The sequence below is a fragment of the Chaetodon auriga genome, chromosome 20 (assembly GCF_051107435.1).
Source record: "Chaetodon auriga isolate fChaAug3 chromosome 20, fChaAug3.hap1, whole genome shotgun sequence".
Classification (NCBI taxonomy): Eukaryota; Metazoa; Chordata; class Actinopteri; order Chaetodontiformes; family Chaetodontidae; genus Chaetodon; species Chaetodon auriga.
Window position 1 is genome coordinate 13,166,084 of NC_135093.1, and position 20,491 is coordinate 13,186,574.

Below are 20,491 nucleotides of genomic sequence, written 5' to 3' on the forward strand. Positions count from 1 at the left end.
CACATGCATTTCTCAGTTTATTGTCCCTGAGCGTCTGCAGCGGGACGTTGAGTTTTGGGATTTTCTGCCTTTTTCTCCCCCCCCCCCTTTTCAAAGTCAGTTTGAAAATACAGTTTCAAGAGACCATGTACCACCGACAGAAACTTAATATGGAAAGCTCATACAGTTGGGAAAAAAAATGCCTTCTGCTTGTCCAAAAGCAGGTATTTTTTACAGCGTGAATTTGGGTCAAAGGAACGACTAAAGCTTCTCTTTTTGTTTTTGTAGCTGTGGTCCCCGTGTGTGTGTGTGTGTGTGTGTGTGTGTGTGTGTGTGTGTGTGTGTGAAGGCTAAACAGAAGCTCTTCTGCGATCTGGCTAAATAGCAGGTTAAAACTTCCTTTCACTAATTTCCAACACCAGACTTCTCTCAGCCTGTTTTCTCTTCAGAGTGGATAAAACACCCTGGAGAACAACCCTCAGACATTAATTCGTAATTTCGCCAGACTTCCACACACACACATACACCAGCACACACACCCAAACAGACGACAGATGTTCCAAAATACCACAGTAACAACAGTGCAGATGCAGGCTGGGAAATGCCCTGTGAGATCTTCATTGCTTCGGTGTAAAGCCGCTTATGGCTTTTAGAGCCGAAATGGGCAACAAGCTGCGATCGTAAGTTATACGCTGTATGTTTTCACAGGAATCAGAGAGGCAGAGAGTAAAGAAAAGGTGGCCTGTGAACGAGGGGACGTGTTATTTTTCCCTGTGTGTTTCCTCATTTCAAGTTGTGCAAGAACTTGTATTTTTTTTTCCAGCGCTGCCTTTTCTGAACTTGCGTCTCTTTGTAGATCGGCGTGACAGGGAGAAGAAAGTGAGGGATTCATGTGTGGGAACTGCAGCTGGAGGGAAAGTGCAGCTGGGAATTTTTGCCTGGAGCGAAACAGACTGGAGGTCTGTGGCAAAATAAGGCAGAGACAGAGAGGAGAAAAGGAAAAGAGAAGAAGGCAGAGAGGTAGAGGAGGAGGACGGAGGAGGAAGGAGGTTTAGAGCAGGGATGACACCGAGCGTGGGACGGGAGGAGAGAAGATTTGATGAGATGAAGGAGGAGTGGATGTGGACTATACTTAATGAGGTGGAGCGAGGACTAAGAGATGACTGAGGGAAGCTCCTTCTTGGAAAAAAAGGGATGTCAAGGCAAGTCACACACACTTTTACACTAACACCTGTGATTCTACGCACACACTCGTCCTGCCAATCTCGCTGCTTCTGTTTCTACCCCCGAGTGTATATGTGTGTGTTTTCTCCACCCTCCTTGCGCTCATTTTCAATCTACTAACCTGTCATTTGATGGTTGTGTACATACCTGCGCATACACACGCCCACAGTGTGTACACACACACACACACACACACACACACACACACACTCCCTGTTTTATTATCTCCCTCTCTGTCTCACACTCACACACACTGTCGGTCTCGTCCTCAGAGCAGCAGGTCCCTGGAAGCAGCCAAACTGTCAGTGACTGTTGCAAACACATGCTCGCTCTCAGCTCAGCTCTCTCTTGTTGCTGCCAAGGGAGGAGGAGGAGGAGGAGGAGGAGGAGGAGGAGGAGGAGGAGAAGCGAGGCTGGAAGGAACAGACTGAAACACACAGATAGAGAGGAGAAAGAGAGAGACTTGGACCCACCTCTGACTGCTTACCTCTCGCCTCTGCCTGGCTGGCTGTGTGAGAGGCTGGAGGCAGCCGACAAGTGATGCCTCGCACTCTCCGGAGCAGCACATAGTCGGGACTTTCTTCAGCTTCAGCGTTTTCCTCTCTCCGTGTCAAAGATGAGGAGAGACCGTCTCTTCTTAGCCGCGACCCTCACAGCCATCTTCTCCGCTGACCTCTACTTTATCCTGCTGCCCAAGCTGCGGAGCGTGGGGCAAGGATCCAGGTACTTTTGCTCATGCGGTCCAGACAACCTCACCCTTCCCAGGCACGGGGGTCTCGCCACCCCTCAGCTCTCCAACTGGACTTCTTTGCTGCCCCTGGAAGGTAGCATGTCTGATCCAGCGGATGGGGGCTCAAAGCTGGAAAGGCTGTTCGCTCACCCTCTGTACAACATCCACACTCCAGTGCTGGGGCCTGAGGAGAGGCTGCTTCAGGTGGAGCAGCTGATGGAGTACTACAGGAAGAAGGTGTCACGCTGGGAAAGGTGAGTTTCGGGTGTTGTTTTTTCTAGATCTGAAGAATTCCATTCAGACATTGCTTGTTTTGTTCACAGTGCAGTTGTTTATGCAACGGCTGAAGTAACTAAATGTGATGTGTTACTCAACTATTGTGAAAGAAGTTAACTTTGGCTGAAAGATCTCAGTGTTAAAGCACGTGTAAGGGCTGTGGTCACGGGGCAGGGTCACTGACATTATGGCCAAACCCACAGCAGACACACACAAGCGCTCATCCATGCGCATAAACACACTTGTGCATTTGCTCATGATAACAGATTTACACCCCCAGACAGACGTCAGGATGTGTAGACAGTTGTGTGCGTCATAAAAGTCTAAATGTCGAGTGGGCCGGTGGCAGAAAAACCCTCGCAAACATGTCATTCTGAGAGCCCTCGTCTGGAACGCTCTCTTTAAGGTAAACAAGGATTTAAAGCTGCTAAAGCCCATCTTAATCTGTGGGAGCCGTAGCTGTCTTGGCTCGTGAGGCTGTCTGTCTATCCCAACACAGTGCACTCCCTCTGAGAGATACCGACTTTTGGGCTCTTACGTTGGAAAATAAGGAAGAAATATGAGCAATGGATCTCCTCTCTGTGCTGCCTTGTAAAAAACAAACTCAAAAACAATGGTGAGCTCAAAGGCTTGTTTAAGGCTTACAAAATCTTGCAACAGCATCCAGAGCTTCTTGACTGGGGCTGCTCAAATGAACGGCTCGGTTTCATCCCTCAGCTTGTTCATGCTTCAAATTAATTTCCTGGTCAACCTGCATTTGTGTGCGTCCTTCCTGGCAAACACTGCAAGACTTTACCACACAAACATCCTCCTCTTCCTCTTTGCTATCTCCTGTGTGACTCCACACTCTGTGGTCTGTGGTCTGTGCTCGTCTATCGCCCTGATTACCCTCTGTCACTCCAGCTCGTTAGGATGACCGATGAACTAAGTCGTATTTATAGCCCCTCGCTTTATTATCTGGGCGCTCCATCCAGCTCGTGCTGGAGTTTGTTTGGGTTGGGAGATGACCGTCCCACTCTGTGCGGTCAGCTCTGGCGATGTGGTGTCCCCTCTCACCACAGACTTATTTGTTTTGGTCTCAGATTATTCTTGCTCAGGCTTTAAGTGTAGCAAGGAGGAGAGGAGGCTGTGGAAATTCAGAATTTTGAAAACAATAGAGAGCCCATAAGATAACTAATAAAAGCGGGCTACACTGGCAAGTAAGACAAGTTACACAACAGAGTGTGCATAATGAATTCAATGAATGTCGGCGTCCTCGTGTAGTTCATTGTATCCTGTTTCATTTTTAACACATTCTTCTTGCTGCGAGGAAAACCTGTTGAATGCACTTTGCCACGGATTTCTGGCACCAAGCGCTGCTCCAAATCTGCGGGCTTTCCAAAATAAAATACTGCCTTCGCAAAATGTTGTTAGAAGTGATGCCTGAGCAGAGGATTTTTTTTTTTTCTTAAACTTGGCAATCCAAGCCCAGCAACACCGCAGCCAGAGCCCCAGTCTCTTTCAGTCGGCTACCTCATTGTTGTTTATGTAACACTGCATTGAAGATGTGTGAGAGCTGCTTTGCATATCCCAGCTGTTTCCTACGGTTCACCTCTGTTGTCGCTCCTCAGACACATGAAGCTCTACATCGAGGCGGCGGCTGCGTCCAACATTTCTGTGACTGAACACGAGATGACCTTTGACCCCGAGGCCAGCTGGCTGAAGTTCCACCTGGGAATCAACCGCTACGCTCTGTACTCCCGCGATGACCAGGCTATCCCACAACTCCTCAAGGAGATGGAGAGCATGATGGTCGTCAGCGCAGGTGATGGACGGATGAATGGATGGATGACAGATGGGGTTTAAAAACATCTGTATGTCAGTGTAAAATTAATTGTAATTGCTTGATGTGTTTTGGAGCAAAAACCACTGTCTCTCAAGTCAAAATTCAGAACACATTTCCCATAAGTACCCTGTTTTCCTGATCCTCCTCGGAGGTTCAGCTCTGTTTGAGAACAGCACCGTCTTCCTGTTTTGTGCCATAAAGCAAAAGGATGGATTGTAGAGGCGGTTAAAGATGCTAATATTCTGGCTCTGAGTCCAAATCCTTGTGATGATGAAATATTGCTCCATGTTAACACCTTTAATGTGCTCAATGACTAGCTAACAAACCTCTGTCTGTCACAGATTACACTCAAGATGAGAAGGCCCTGAAAGGAGCGTGTGATTGCACCCAAGGTATGGTCCATTCACCACTGAACGGGATGACGCGTCTATATCTGTTTGGCTTTTGATGTTCTTTATCTCACGTTGTGTAACTCTATATTTTGTGTACAGCGTGTAACAGCACGATTGTTTGATCGCTGACTAGCCCCTTTGTTTCTCTCTTTTTTGTTCTTCTCTTTTCCGCTGTGCTCAGCGGTACCGTCAGAGACAAACACACTGCTGCCTTTGTGATAGCGAGGATTTTGTTTTCATTTGGCACCAAAATTCTGATTTGTCGGTCTATACGAGACACTTGCTCTGGGGCAAGAAAAAAAGGGGAAAAAAAGGAAGGCATTCGCTTGCATTCAAAGGCAGAACTCTTAATTAAATGTTTGATGTCTGCATGCTCTGAGGGAAGCCAGCGTTTCCAGCGCTTCAACCTACACACCAGCTCCCACCTCCACTGTCACCTCCTGCTGTACCTCTGTGCAGCACGCAAGCCGAAGCCTCGCCTGTGTGGATGGATAATTGAAAAAGTCACTTTTAATAGATTGTAACAAGAAACTAGCAGATATGGCGGATGGAGTTGTGATGCAGCTAGCTGTTTTCTGATTGACATTTTCATGCAGAAATACAATATTAGAGCCAATTTGAACGGCTCCAGTTTTTCAGTATTTTCAGGCTTGTGCATTTGCTCGGTTTCTGTTTTACTGCCAACAGTGCATGTTGGTCTCTCAAACTCTCTGTCCTGTCTGTGCCTCACCAGCAAAGTGAAGCGGCTGACCACGCAAAACATCATTCGCTGCCAAGAAGAAATGCAACAAAACAATCCGTGCCGCCGGGTTAAATTTAACCTCAAAAGACTTTCTCATTATTTCAGTAACCAAAGAACGACAGAGTTCGTCGGCCACAAAGGCTGTTTGTGCCAGCTTGGCCCTCACTCCCATAAAAAAAAGAGTGATTGTAAACCTTTAAATGATTGTTAACTATCAATAAACCTGGAGTTTCACAGAGCGCAGCAGGGGGCAGGCATGTGTGGTTAGTCTGGCCTACTGCTGTGACATAATATACAGCCAGACGGGAGACGCTGAGAGAGCAGAGCACAAGCTGTGTGACCAACCCCCCAATTACTTTATCACAGGGAACAGGCAGATCGAGAAAATATTCCGGTTTGAACTGGCCTCTGAGGCATTCAGCTAAAAAAAAAAAAAAAATCAAACACTGACTTATTTACCTGATGCTCAGTGTTCACAGTGTTAGTTTCTACCCAGTTTAAAGGAATGTGTGTCTCCAGCATCCACCGTAACGTGTTTTTCTCTTTCTGTGTCTCCGCTCTAGTTGTGAAGCCCAGTGGACATCACCTGAAATTGGCTCTGAAGATGCGGAACTTCGCTAAAGCCATGTTCAAACCAATGAGGTGAGGACTGAATCCACGTTCGATGGGTCCCCCGGTCTGTATCGAGCGCCATCATTTGATGGATTTTATGTCAGTGCCTAGTGGGTGTGAAGTGTGGCACTTTGATTCTGCAGTCCATTTCAAAGAAAAAACGCTGGTGTGCATGAAATGCTCATGAAATGTTAGGTTAAGTAACTCTAGATGACAGTGCATTATCTCACGTCATGTCCTATGTTAGTATATGTCAGACTAAATCATCTAGTATCTGTTGAAATGATAGTATTTGTGGTCTTGATTATATACTACAGACTATTAGAACTCACTGTATGTGTGTGTGTGTGTGTGTGTGTGTGTGTGTGTGTGTGTGTGTTTGTGTGTGTGCGTGCGTCAGGCAGCAGAGGGACGAGGAGACTCCAGAAGACTTCTTCTACTTTGTTGATTTCCAGAGACACAATGCAGAGATTGCTGCCTTTCACTTGGACAGGTGCGGCCCTCCTCTTCACTCCTACTGCTCTTCATCACTTCAGCGTTTTTCCTGTTTTACTATCATCTCGGTCACACTCTGTGTATTTTAACTATTCTCCCAGTGAATTTATGTAGCAGCAGTGCTTGGGGGTAATTTTAGTTTCTGTTGCACATTTACCATTTTATTGCTCCCAGTCGTGCCCCTGCTGCACGCTGAAGTGCGACAAATTGCTTTTCTTTGGGCCCTTTATTTTTAAGACACAATCTGTGATGCAAATGCACTAAACTTAGTTAGTTATTAAAGGTTTCCGATGCTATTAATTGATTGTAAACAGCAGTGTACATATTTTAAATTATGGCCAGTTGCAGGGATATAGGGTGTAGCAGAGATGACAGTGTTGGTCTGTTGGTACACCACTTTGGTCCAGACTGAAATATCTCAATAATCATTGGATGGATTGCCATGAAATTTTGGACAAACTTTCTTGATCCCCAGAGGACGAATGCTTATGAATTTGTTGATCCCCTCACTTTTGTTCTAGCGCCACCCATGAGTGCTAATTAGCAAATGCCAGCATGCTAATACACTAAACATATATAATGAACATTATACTTGTTTTCCATCAGCTTATTAGCATTGTCATTGTGAGCAGGTTAGCGTGGTGATGCTAGCATTTAGCTCAAAGTACCACTGTGCCTAAGTTCAGCCTCAACGTGGCATTAATGTGGCTTTAAACTGGTAAAAAAAAAAAAAAAATCACTGAAGTGATCAGAAGCATTCTAATTTATTGTGTCTCAGAAGAACGATGATGAAATTAGATTGTAACCTTAAAGAGGCAGAGGCAGCGTTCTCGTAGCAGCGCGCCACTGTTGAAACACGATGCAATCATTTCACAAAAATCCTAAATGCTCTCCAACAAATAGATGTAAATTTAAACGACATCCCCTGGTGCCAACAAGTAAAGCACCCAGCCTACACAGAGATTGCAACATGTCTGCCCGGCCCAGGATTTCCAAAGAAGCTGATCAGCATAAACCACAGTCTGTGGACAAACACGAGAGCACACGCACGTCTTTGTGTAATTGCACATGAGCTGAGTTTAGGTGATTCACTCTCATCTGAGCTAGACAGTATCATTAGGGTGCCACACACAGTGATAAGTCAGCACAAAAAAGAGCAGGAGTGCCACGTCAACACATCAATCTCTCACTGTGGCTCCGCGTGGCTGTTATTACACCATATACCTGCTCACGCTCTAAATATGTGTCAGCCTTTGAAATGTGAGCATTAACAGTTTCTGTCACCAAACACAAATAAGACAGACAGATCGTGTCTCTGCTCTCTCTGATTTTTAATTTACGGCAACGCTGTCTCTCTGTTGTGTCTGCGTTGGCTGCCAGAGGCCCTCGTCATTATCTCCAGCAATCAGCAGCTGGCGAATGCTGACGACTTGAGAAACAGCCGTTCGGCTTCGCGCAGTGATTGTTGTTTGATTACTGTTTGTGTGACACGACTGAAATATGGCCCCCGGGGAGGCGTGAGCTCTTGAGGGTGTATATGAAAGCGGCCGGTGAAATTATTCAGCAGGAAGACGGACAACAGGGTTTATTCACAGATAAGAATCAGTAAAAAATGAACCTCGGGCTCGTGTGAAAAGAGGCGGCAAGGATAGAGATACCATCATCCTCTGAGGGTTCGCCTTACATTGACATTGACTTCATGTGGGTGTGAACCATGTGAACTGTAAACTTTCCCTTCAGCATGAAAGCCAGGTGACTTAAATCTAAAGGGCTTTTCTTTGGAACCTCCTCATCCTGTTTGTTAGGATCCTGGACTTCCGGAGGGTCCCGCCGGTGGTTGGCAGGCTGGTGAATGTCACAGGAGAAGTCCTCCAAGTCACCCACAACGAGGACCTGCGAGCTGTCTTCTTCACCTCACCAGGTGACACTACATTGAGTATTTGCACACCAAAGCTGCTCTTAGTGGATGTTTTGTGCCACTTAAACATAAGGTGTTTTTATTCCTGGTAAGTCTATTCTATGTCATGACAACATGGCTCATATCTGACTGTTAGTCACACTTTAATGTCTATGTATTTGCAAAAAAAAAAAAAACCCACACATATCAGCAGAAACCTGAGCCTCTCTGTGAGTTATGTCGGTTGTGGTTTGATGCTTTTCTGGCCGGTGACGCAGCGTGGAGTTGGCGGGAACGGCAGAGCTGATCAAAAAGCATGTAATTGTATGTGAGCAGGAAACTCATTTTGTATTCCACCACCTTGCTCTGCCTCCCATCAGCGAACAACACATGCTTCTTCGCCAAGTGCCTGTATGTGTGTAAGACGGAGTACGCGGTGTGCGGGAGCCCCGACCTGCTGGAGGGCTCCCTGTCTGCCTACCTGCCCGGCCTCAGCATCGCCCCCCGGATCTCCATCCCCAACCCCTGGATACGCTCCTACACCTTCACTGGGCGGGAAGAGTAAGACCTCTGCACACCACACGAGGAGGAACACATTTTGTTTTCTAGAATGCTCGATAAAACGCTGCCTTGTGTGGCTCAGTGGGAAGATCGCTACTGAGTTACTGTCCTGTCTTTTACTGACTATAATCTGACTGCGGTTGAGACTGTTGGTGGCCTCCAGTCACGTTCGAGTGTTTTCAAAATAAAAGACCAGATTTCCCATAAATCTTGCTGATGCTGAATCAAACTGGATGGTCTTCTGTCAAAGGCTTTTCCAGTTAAAGTTAAAAGAGGTGGAGGAGTGTTTTTTTTTCTTTCTTTGCTACACCATACACTATTTTTGTGACCTAGGAAGTCACACTCGTCCTCCTGTTTGGTGCCGTGTGCATGCAGTAAACAGTTCCAGGGTCAGGGCTTTTTGAATGATGCCGTTTGTGTCTGTTTTTAAAGGTGGGAGGTGAACCCCTTCTTCTGTGACACCATAAAGCAGCTGTATCCCTACAACTCAGGCAACAGGCTCCTCAACATCATAGACATGTCCATCTTCGACTTCCTCACAAGTACTTTATCCCACTGCCTCAGACTCACATAAGCACCGGAGCTTCTACTGTCAGGAACAAGCTGTGTACATTTCTGTGTGTTTGGCTCTGTGTTACAGGCAACATGGACAGGCACCACTATGAGATTTTTACCAAATTTGGGGATGAAGGATTCCTTCTCCACTTGGACAATGCCAGAGGGTGAGACAGAAAAACTTCACAGAACATGAAATATTATTGTGAAATTATGGCTTTCATTTCCTTATCGCATCTTGTGCTCAGGTTTGGGAAGCACTCTCAAGATGAGATGTCCATCCTGGCTCCACTGTCTCAGTGCTGCATGTAAGTGTTACATGTTACAGAGTGCAGTTTGTGGATTTATATCGGAGATCTGGTGTCATTTTGTGAAGAAGAAGTGAGGAAAAGGAGTCACTCGTCTCTCCCTGCTCAGGATAAAGCGCTCCACGCTGCTGCGGCTTCAGCTCCTGGCCCGACCGGAGTACAGGCTCAGCGATGTGATGAGGGAGTCCCTGCAGGGAGACCCTTTACACCCGGTCCTGACGGAGCCCCACCTCTTAGCGCTGGACCGCAGGTTACAGAAGGTCCTCCGGGTGGTCCAGCGCTGCGTCCGGAGGCTGGGCGAGGACGAGGTGATCACCAAGGACTTTGTCAAATCCACAGCGAGACCTCAGGCCGCCACAGAGATGAAAAAGGTCAGGTAACAGAGGATGAAAGGGTCGTCGCTCCCCCTCGTAGAAAGTAGTCAGACTTCACGGTGAAGCGCAGTCACCTTGTGGGCAAACAAGGCTCAGGTGGATTTAAGGAACAAGCCATAAATGGAAGATGCTGTGAAATCTTCAAGAGGGGCTTTTCAGAGATGGAAGGAATCTCTTTGTGGTCATAAATTCCCCCAGAGGTGCATTTCATGACGGGGCTCTCACTTTTCATGTGCACCCTGTAGCATCAGAGTGGTTTTGGGGTGGATGCATTTCAATTAAGACCATTTAAGGAACAATTAAAGACAAATTTGGGAGTGAAAGCTGGGAGTGAAAACAAAGCCAGTGTCAATATTTCATTGATACATGAAGCCATAGTTAATATTGGAGAGAGCTGTGATGCACTGGATGAGTTGTTTATCAAATACATGCTGGTGAATGTTTATGGAGAGTAGGATTTGTGTGTCCATGGAATGTCATAATTATAAAATAAAGTGATTTAATGTGGTGGCATGGTGCAAGTTTTGATTATACCTTATCACCTCCAAGTAGCAGAGGTGGAAGGGGTGTAAGAAAAGTGCTACCTATCAAACTGCCATTTAGTTTACTCCACCCGGCTTCCCAGACTCATAATCCTTGTGTCTCATCAGTGTTTAAACAGCTTTACAACGTCACCGTCAGCTAAAACAGGCTGAGACGGAGAAATGGCTACCCTAAAGCAACTGAGAAATGTGTGTCAAATCGCAGCACCATAAGAATTCTGAACCAAGCCAACTTTTGTCTTCCAAATCTGTGAATGTGTTTTCCTCTGGGAACGTGTCTGAGCTTTGACCTTTTCTTATTTTCTTTGTTCTTATCCGACAAACCCGATACGTTCCAGCTCTCTGCGTGATGTAAAGTAAGACGGATAACCACAACTATTTTGAAGAGTCGTGCCAAATTAAGTCAGACATCAGCCTGACAACGCAGACGTGGAGGCTGATAAGCGGCAAGATCATAAGATGTTTTCCTCTACCGCAGGTTAACACTTCCATACCGCAGCGTTTGTACGTGAGTCTTTAAAACAACAGGAAAAAAACAATTTCAAACCGCTGCGGAAAATGAAGACTGACAGTTTGGGATATTTTTCCAACTAAATAAGCAGTAATTGTTGGTGCTTTCCAGAGCCAAGTAGAGTTGTTAATAATTAAGTTTCAAACTTTTGCTCATTATTTGAAAAGATCACTGCATGGAAAAATGAACTAATTTGCCAAGCCATAAAAATCCTCTTACAGGAAAAAAGGAGTGATAGAAACCAGGCAAAGCATGTTTAAAAACAAGAGCTCACAGGGGCAGAATGGGGGAAGAGAACAATTTAAATGTGGGAATAGATCAAAATATAATAGATTTTATATATGTTTTGGTACAGAATTAAATACCAGTTATCAAAACGTTTTTCAGAGCAGGGACATGTCTCCCCCTGGTGGACAGATGTTGTGTTACACCTGTTTTCACAGCCACATTACACCCTCTACTATAACCAGCATTTGTGAGATTGACTGAAAAATACATTTCACATCATTTAAACTAAAAAAAAAAAAAAAAAACAGGACAAAGCTGAATCATTTTTACTTTTTTATTGCTTAAACTGCCATCTGGAACAATCTATACCAAAAGGATAAACATCTTTGCACATACAGGAGGTCAAACTGAATACAGGGTAGAATAGAAAAAGAATGGTCCTCTGATCGCCTGCTGCTCTCTGCGCTGCAGGTCTGACAAACTCACTGAAGGTCGGGCTAGCAGGAGTGACTGACTACTACTGTAAGCCCAGGTTAGGTAAGCTAAGGCAAACCGGGACGATTGCAGTGTGGTTAAAAACATTTTTGGACTAAAACCGATGATGCTGCTATTTACATGAAAACAAATGTTTCGACACAGGTGAGTCAAAACCCCCCCCGCCCCCGCCCCTAACGGAGTCACATCCTGTGGATGAGGATAAACAGGACGTGTTGTCAGTGAACACACATGGAGCCAAATCCACCAAGAGGAGCTCAGGGTTAGGGGGAAGAACAGGTGAAGATGATGAAATAAAGTGTAAAGAAAATCATACTCGTGTCCGTTAACGAAAACTCCTCTCACTAAACTGACTACCCTGCAATCGGCACCACGTCTTTTTGGACAGACAAACACACATCTCGACCTCTCGAGACGTAACAGAAACAGACACATGAGCGGTTCTCTGTCATTTCTGGTAACAGACAGTGAGGCAGGAATGAAGAGTTTAAGCCTATAAATCAGAAGTCAACATGGTGTGATTTGGTAAAGATCTTTAAAAAAAAAAAAAGAAAAAAAAAAGAGACAGACGTAACATTTTATGCCACCTAAATAGTCGTGAAGCAGTTAAGCTCGGGAGTAACAAACCAAATATTTGACAAATAAGTTCCTGCTTCTGCACACAGCTGCAGGGCACGCTTTTTAATACACGCTTCCATTCACACCGGATCACTGGATGCCTAAAAACATCATGCCAAGTCAGCATAGAGAACAGATCACAAGCTACTCTGATGGAAAGACAGCCACCTTTTCGATAGGCAATAAGCAATGACACTAGTTTTAAATAAATATCCGCTCGCTCTGCCCGTCAGCTCGCCCGTGATACATAAATACTTCAGATGTCCTGAAATCCACAAACCACCTTTTTTTTTTTTTTCCGTTTTTTCCAAGACTTCACTTCAATAAACCTGTAATTACCCATTGGATCGATTTTAAAAAGGTTGAACCCAGGACGTTTTACACAATACAATTACATACTGTTTGTCAGTCGACAAGAAGAAGCATTTATTTACTTTGTGGCACTGGACACCTAAAATAGAATTTATGGAAAAATAAGTGTTTACAAAAGACAGTTAAACGTATTTTTTTTTTTTAAGATCACCATCACTCCAAACCATAAGTTTATCATTTAGTCAATGATAATAATATAACTATGATCATTTTAACTATACTATAACATTTTGATTACAAACCATAGCAGAAGAGTGACCAAGTTATTTGGTATATACTAAAAAAATTGAATACTGAAATACACTTAATACTCTTGTTTTTTTTCCTTTCTTATTTTTTTTTTTCCTCAGAGTAGTCAAGGCAGTTCTTGTATGGTCGTTCTACTGATAAGGAGGACAATAAGGGTAGTAACTACTTCCTGTCTGGAGCTCCAAATGGTCAGGGAACAGAACACGCACTGCATTTCCACGGTTATGCATCTTTGCATTGAGACAGTAATTAAACATTTGGCACTAGCCTGGTAGCTGCACAATAAAATAAAAACCTTAAGTTGTACAGGCTCTCTCAAACTAAGCAAAAGAGACTCGCCGCTGTCTCATGATACCAATCGACCGGAACCAAAAGCAACAAATGGAGCGCAACCATCGAACAGCTGAGACCTAAAAAACGTCTGACAATAGTTGATGCGGTCATTTTCTTCCTGCCTTCTACGGGTTCTAGATTCTGCTCTATGCTGTATATCTAATCAGGCTAACTGAGGCCAAAAAGGAAACTCTATTACGGGAAGAAGTAGTCCTCTCTTCACTTCAATCTACAACATAAATCTGTAACAAATTCACCAAAAGCGCCATGTAAAGGTTGATTGTCCTGTCTCATCAGTCTGAGACCCGAATGTCTTTCAGATCTCCTCACAATCCTGTTTTGTGTTTAAGTCTAAAAAGAAAGCGTAACCAGCAAATACATACATAACGTAGGTAACATGTGATGTAACTGTGCCTATAAGGTAGCATACAGCAGCTGGTACAAGCGCTGGTGAATGGCTGAAAGTCACCTCTGCGTGACGGGTGTAACAGCAAGATGATCTCTGTGTGTCAAACAAAAACGGGAGGAAAGCCAACAGAAAGAAGAAGAAAGTGACAAAAAGCAAATTGCATTGGTGGACCCTGGGTCTAAAAAGGAGAAAGAGAGGGAGAGGGTGGAGGGGGGAGAGAGAGAGAGAGAGAGAGAGAGAGAGAGAGAGAGAGAGAGAGAGAGAGAGAGAGAGAGAGAGAGAGAGAGAGACGCCTCAGACAGACAGCGAGACGAAGCTGTTGTACTGTTGGATGTTACGTTTGAGAATGTCTGAACAGGGACCCAGGACGCGCTCGAAGCGAGGCCGGTCCAGCTTGACGCACTTCAGGGGCCCGCGGGCGACCACGGTGGCAGCTCGGGGACGGTTCATCAGCAGAGCGATCTCACCTGGAGGACGCACACACAGAAAGAGACACACAAGGCTTAAAACCTTAAAAAAATAAAAATAAAAATTTAAATCTTTCAACTTGCATGGAAAGCAACTTCAGATGAAAGTCTCAATGTAGTAGTTGTTTTGTAGTCAAACAAAGCACACAGTGTTTGACTTGGGTCATGAAGATTAGTAACAGAAATCCCATTTTTGTCATGTGTTTTGAGCCACAAGTGCATTTTTTTAAACTTAAACTTAAAACTCATGGCAATCATGAAACAAAAGGCTGCTGTGATGATGCTTCAGTTCTTACCAAAGTAGTCTGATGGTCCTAACCTCCCCACTTCCACAAACTCCTCGTTCTCTGAGCGACGCTGCAAAACAGCTGCAGAACCCTGAAACACACACACACGCACACACACACACAGAAAAAGATCAGTTTGCATCAAGCAGCTTCATCTTTATCTCTAGATTTTAGTCACATGAGCGCTTGCAGCAGAGGAAAACCTGTCATCTGCTTAATGATATCAAACAGGCTTTGAAATACCCCTTTATAGTCGCTGAGTTAGAAGTCAATTAATCAACCTTTAAGAGTGAACGAACCACATGTTGAGCGACAGGAATCCACGATTGACCTGCATTCATTCATTCATTCATTCATTCATCATTTACTGCACACTGCTGAAGCATGCGATCTTTTACCTTCATGACAGAGTGCTACCAGTTAAGTTTAGGGGCATCACACTCAAACACTTGATTTTCAATCAAATCAACAAAACACAAAAAGAACACACACACACACACACACACACACACACACACACACACACACACAGTTTAATACCCTTCACTGAAAATGCATCTAATATTTAGTTTAAGGATTTTTTTAATGCTCAAATCAATCACTTGATCAAATACAATGATTATTTTCATGGTCGACTAATCTGATGATCATTTTCCTCATTGATCGATTACGATCTATAAATTGTCAGAAAAACTATTTTAAAAAAATGATCGACTAATCGTTTCAGCTCTGGATCAAACGTGTGTTTTGGGGTGAGGTAACACCCTCACATCACCACAAGAGGGCGTGTGTGTGTGGATAACAAAGCCTCTGTAATATTTTAAGATCCACCAGCTTCAATAAATGACCAACAATCCTGTGACAGACGTAGCGAGTGAGAAGGCACACGTGCATGTGAGAGAAAGTAAGTTTATACCTCTAAGATGATGAAGAATTCATCTCCAGGCTCTCCCTGCACTACAATCTTCTGCCCGTCCTCAAACTGGACAGGCTCCAAGGCATCAGCCACTGTCAGACGCTCCCATTTGTCAAGAGACTCTGAGGTGGGAGAACACAGAGGACAGGATTCAGCTGACATGATGGACAACCCTGAAAAAGTCTCATTTGAAAGGTTGAAGCCGTTATCGGTTTTGTTTTGAAGTGAGATATTTTTACAAGCTCTTTCAGGTTATTTTGATCTCTGCACCAAACACAAGTGCTTTTCTTCCTCTATTTTTAAGTTTCTAGGTGAGGCTGATATTAAAAGAAACAAAGACAAATGAACCCACCTAAAATGGACACTTTCCTGAGGAATTCCTCGTACATCTTCCTCTTTCTCAAAGTGCTTCCCTGAAGACAAAAATGTTAGAGAAGCAAAAAATAGAATAAAAACATACAAACAAGCTTTCTAAACAACGCCTCCTCACCATAAGTATTCTCCTGTAGCTGTCTCTGTCGATGCCCCACAGCTTCACATTGGTCTTGGCTCTAACTGTGGCCGCCCTTGGGGTGCCGTATATCAGGGCCAGCTCTCCGAAGCTGCCCCCTTCCCCAATGCTGGTCACCCATTCATTGTTCACATACACCTGTGAGATTAGCAGGGGAGAAACCAGCATGTTCAACTGCAATTCTGTTCTGCATGAGGAAAAACAGCTGAATTTTTTTTTTTTTGCTGGGATCCAATACTCACATCCATCTCCCCTTGGTCGATTACATAGAAATTGTCACCTTCGTCACCTGCGTGGACACAACAACACGGCTGAGCATCACACAAAGACGTGCTTTGATTTGGTTAAATGTTTGTTCAACTGAACTCTGGACAGTTGTTACCCTGCAGAATGACTGTTTCTCCGGCGATGTAGGTGACTGGAAACATTGCATCAAATATGTCACTGGGAAGGAGCAGATTTCAACACAGTTATCAAACCACTATTTATACAGAGGTTTAAAATACAAAACGCCGTTTAAAGACAGGTACCTCCTCTCATTGTCGTCCAGGTGTGAGAAGAGCACGTTCTTTTCAATAGCTTTGGCCAAGGCAGCCATCGTCTTGTAGTCTTTTGGAATGACCTTAAAAAACCAACACGCTACATGTTAAGATGCATTCGCTCACTCAGCTTTTCTCAGCAGTGATAGTATCTGATTGTTGGTGTAGATATAAGTGTTGCAACACTCTTGCAGACTTCACAGCTGCTTGTCTACCTTTCTGACATATGAGGCTGCATCCTCCTCCGTGTAGACCTCTGCGCTGAAGGCTCCTCTCCGCCGGCGGCCCTTTACCACAGGGTTCATGGGTGGAGACACCTCCTCATCGCGCGAGTCTGAACGGGAACTGCTGGCCTTCTGCTGATTCTGAATCTGTTTGGCCTCCTCCTAGAGTGGAGGGAGGAGATGGAGTCAGCCAGCCGTTGGCCAACAAGGTTCACGGCTAAAGCGATTCATCATCAAAAATTTGAGTGTGTAAACAAGCTGTGCATAGCTAGTTTTTTAAATGAGATTTACAGTAAAAGCAGTATCCACTTCTGAACATGGCTTCTGCAAACCTGATCCCCCAGTGGTACAAATAAGGACTGAGATGTGGATGTGGATAATGTATAGAAAAACCATACAGTGTTGTGCTCACTATGCACAGTTTCATCAAAACACAGAAAAAAGGAGAGAGAAAATAACGAAATATTCTGCACATAGGTGCTATGAACCACAACTGTCATGTAAGTGGGCTGAGCATGAAGCTAATTAGCTTTTTCTTAATGTTACAATCACTGTTTAGCTGTTTCTATGTGTTTCTTAGCCAATCTGCTGTTCTCTGATAATGATGACAGGAATACACATAAGAAAGTTTTCACCCGAAACATGATAGGCAAACTTACTGATGATATCATAGAGGCTTCAGGCTAAATTAATGAGAAATAGCTTCATCCCTGACATCCACTGTGTTACAGACGTGTTTTGTATTTATTGCCTGACAAATACATAGAAAACACAGTCTGCCCAGGTGTAAATAAATACAGCTTATGATGGCAAATAGCTGGCTTATGGGACAGTAACTGCCCAGTGTAATATAGGAGTGTATAATGCTTAGCTTTCAATAAGCACAACCGAAAGCACACACTCACGCACACACAAATCTATCCTTACATCATTTCCTCTAGACTTACCCTGACCATAAGCACTACTTGCCTAAGCTTAACACTAAAATGTAATGATTTATACTGTGTTGCACATGTTTTTATGGTTTAATAGAAATCACTTACACTACCTGCACCTACCTCATACTGTTTATACTGTTTATATTTCATGCCATGTGCACTATTTACATGTATTTATATAGATTTTTTTTTTTGGATATTATGACTATTTGCACTTCTGGTTAGATGCTAAACTGCAGTTCGTTGTCTCTGTGTTGCACTCTGATGATGACAAACAAGTTGAATCTAATCTAATCTAATCTAATTTATGTTATGGGGTCCAGCATTTTGGTCCCCACGAAGCTGTCAGGCACCACACCATGAGTGGACTTCCTGTGTTGGGATCCCACAAGAAAACAAACACACACGCACGCACAAACCTTCTCAAGCCTCTCGAAGTACTCCCTGAGGAAGGCCATGGGCCTGTCTGGCCTGGAGGTGCACAGCTGGACAATGCAGTCCTTCAGCAGCTGTTGAATGTTGTGTTTCTGCACGTACTGCTCACACTCCCTCAGGCTCCGCTCCTCCTCGCTGCTCGTACTTCCAGATGCCATGACGACAACCGCAACCCTGCTCTGTGACCTCTAACCTTTACACTGGAGAGAGAGGACAGTGGCGGGGAGAAAGGGACTTCAGATCATCACTGTACATCATGGATTCACTGGCTCACCAGAGAGCAACGCGGGAGTCTGTGTGTCGTGATGAGAAATGGACGGACAGAAAACGTGAGGATGTGAGAAAAATAGAACCAGAGTGAGAAGGCGCTGAGAGGTGGGGTGTTGTTTTGGCACAGTGGAGCCTGAGTGCTTCTGAGTGTCAGCAGTGAAAACTGGTCATATGATGCGATCACACATATCTGTGTTGTCCACAGACTGTCTGTCTCGGGTTTATTTACTCAAAACAATTTAAGTTTTTCAGCAGCCTGAATGAAGCCCTCTATCAGAGACAGTATCACACATGAGGCCTAATTTTAGAGCAATGGTGAAATGAAGGCCAGTGAATCAATCCACTGTGAAACAGACCAAGCCTTAAAAGCAAACGCGCTTGCTTTGGGTTTCAACATTTCTGGTCACAATGCTGCTGCTGAGCAAAATAGCCTGACAGCTCCCAAATCATGTGATCAGCCTCTGCCATAAAAGCTTCTATAGACGCTCTGGTCTGATGAATAAACAGACCAGATCAGGCTCTAATCATATAGATGAGAGCTCGATCTAGCTGTGCAGTCTAAAACAGGAAGGCCTCTGCTGTAACCAACATCTGATTTTTAGACAAGTAAACCAGTGAGCGAGTCGTGTGGAGCCAACAGGCCGATCCATCCTGTCCCTGCAAGTGCATCATGCATGTGCATCAGTATAATAGGATTCAGATCATTTCTAATCTGAAAAGGCCCAGGGGAGATTACTAGCTATGTTATCAAAGATGAGGCTGGCAACTAACCACCCTCATGGTGGAAACTTGGCAGGCTTGCTTTAAGCTAAACCTATCACAGGAATAACTAAGTGGTAAATGATACTATTTTCAGACCAGGTAGTATAAATTAAGACTTAAGACTACAGACAAGACCCAACAACAAGGCTCTTCAGCCTGATATTCTTAGCAATTCTTGCACAGTTTGAAGTATCTGAGGTAGTGAGAGTACACAATTAAGGTGTTAATTCTCTAATTCAGTCACTGAGCTGCAGCACCACCTCTGCTGTGAGGCTGGCTGTCAATTAGCTAAACTGGAGAAAACACTGCCACAAATGACCTTGCTGAACAAGTGACAACGGAGTATGCTGGGTGGTACGTGACAATAACGCATCTTGTGGTCAACAAAGTAAGTAAATCGTATTGCCTTTAGAGACAGTGTGAAGCAAATGCCCTGTCTGTGACACCGTCTAGGTCAGAAAGGCTTCATGAGGAGGCTGAAGGATGCAGCCAAGTAACTTAAAGCTGGCAGGCTACTGCTGAAATACTACCGCGCCTGAATTAAAAGAACGAGTTAACACTTAGTACAAATTCAGAATAAATGTCCTATACTTTTGCTCGACTATATTTGGCCTACGTTTTCGAAGAGAGTGGGTCTAGTTTGATGCCTTGCTGGCTAGCTCCGTGCAAAGGCAAAGCTCTCCTCCAATGACGCCATCTTGAGTTCTATCATAAACAAACGAGAGACGGAGGAAACAAATTTCACCTATCCAGAGGTCATATGCTCTACGAACTGAAAAAGCGCAAATACTCACAAGAAACTGTAAATTCCTGCCGAGCCCTTCGATAGCGACTCGGGATGGACGATATTTCTCAAAGCGTACCGTTACCAGATCCTTCTCGCTTCGATTTTTTTCCCGAGCCCTGGACCGCTGCCCCACCGGATACGGCTGAGAACCAATCAACAGCCGTCACTGACGTCAATTCTCCTCGTTCTGACATGTGAGCCCGTAACCCCTGGCAACCTTAAAGGAGACCGCACGGAAACCGTGACGTCAAGGAAATAGTTTCGAAATGAAAAAAAAAAAAAATCGATTTATATTTGATTAAAAATTAGCCTGATAATGGGAATCGCTCTGTGTGTTGTCTTCAATTAAGAGATTTGCAAAACCTGGCTGCAATGTGCATGGACATTTTCCAGCAAGAGGGTATTTTCGCGGACATTGGGGATTTGAAGTCAGTCAAGTGGGCTGCCCCCAAAAGAATAAATTCTCATAGGAACATTTAGAAATAGTACAGAGTTTACTCTTGCAGGCAGTAGGACACCATTAATGTGAAGAACAAAACGTGTATATGTGTATTTAGATCTCTTATTGGAGTGAAGTAAAGCCATTATGTAAAAATATTCAGCTACAACCATAAGTCCTATTATGGAT

At 44.3% G+C, this 20,491-nt stretch overlaps 3 protein-coding genes across 3 annotated transcripts in view; 1 reads left to right on the plus strand and 2 right to left on the minus strand.

Annotated features, from left to right (window-relative positions):
• Nucleotides 1–20,491, minus strand: part of arsg (arylsulfatase G) — a 36,677-nt gene that overhangs the window by 334 nt on the left and 15,852 nt on the right. The window lies entirely within an intron of this gene.
• fam20a (FAM20A golgi associated secretory pathway pseudokinase) lies at nt 1,452–10,478 on the plus strand. Its single transcript, XM_076760765.1, has 11 exons — nt 1,452–2,187; nt 3,820–4,013; nt 4,376–4,426; nt 5,732–5,810; nt 6,181–6,273; nt 8,081–8,196; nt 8,553–8,733; nt 9,166–9,275; nt 9,374–9,455; nt 9,537–9,596; nt 9,706–10,478. Exons 1-11 carry the CDS (start codon nt 1,820–1,822, stop codon nt 9,974–9,976), a joined length of 1,605 nt encoding a protein of 534 aa, XP_076616880.1. The 5' UTR covers nt 1,452–1,819; the 3' UTR covers nt 9,977–10,478.
• On the minus strand, nt 11,572–20,014 carry prkar1ab (protein kinase, cAMP-dependent, regulatory, type I, alpha (tissue specific extinguisher 1) b). The gene is made up of 11 exons (XM_076759293.1): nt 19,871–20,014; nt 18,029–18,244; nt 16,663–16,833; nt 16,439–16,530; nt 16,291–16,352; nt 16,151–16,197; nt 15,888–16,046; nt 15,750–15,810; nt 15,398–15,519; nt 14,491–14,572; nt 11,572–14,194 (listed from the first exon to the last, which is right to left on the minus strand). The coding sequence occupies exons 2-11, from the start codon at nt 18,200–18,202 to the stop codon at nt 14,022–14,024; spliced, it is 1,143 nt and encodes a 380-aa protein (XP_076615408.1). The 5' UTR covers nt 18,203–18,244; nt 19,871–20,014; the 3' UTR covers nt 11,572–14,021.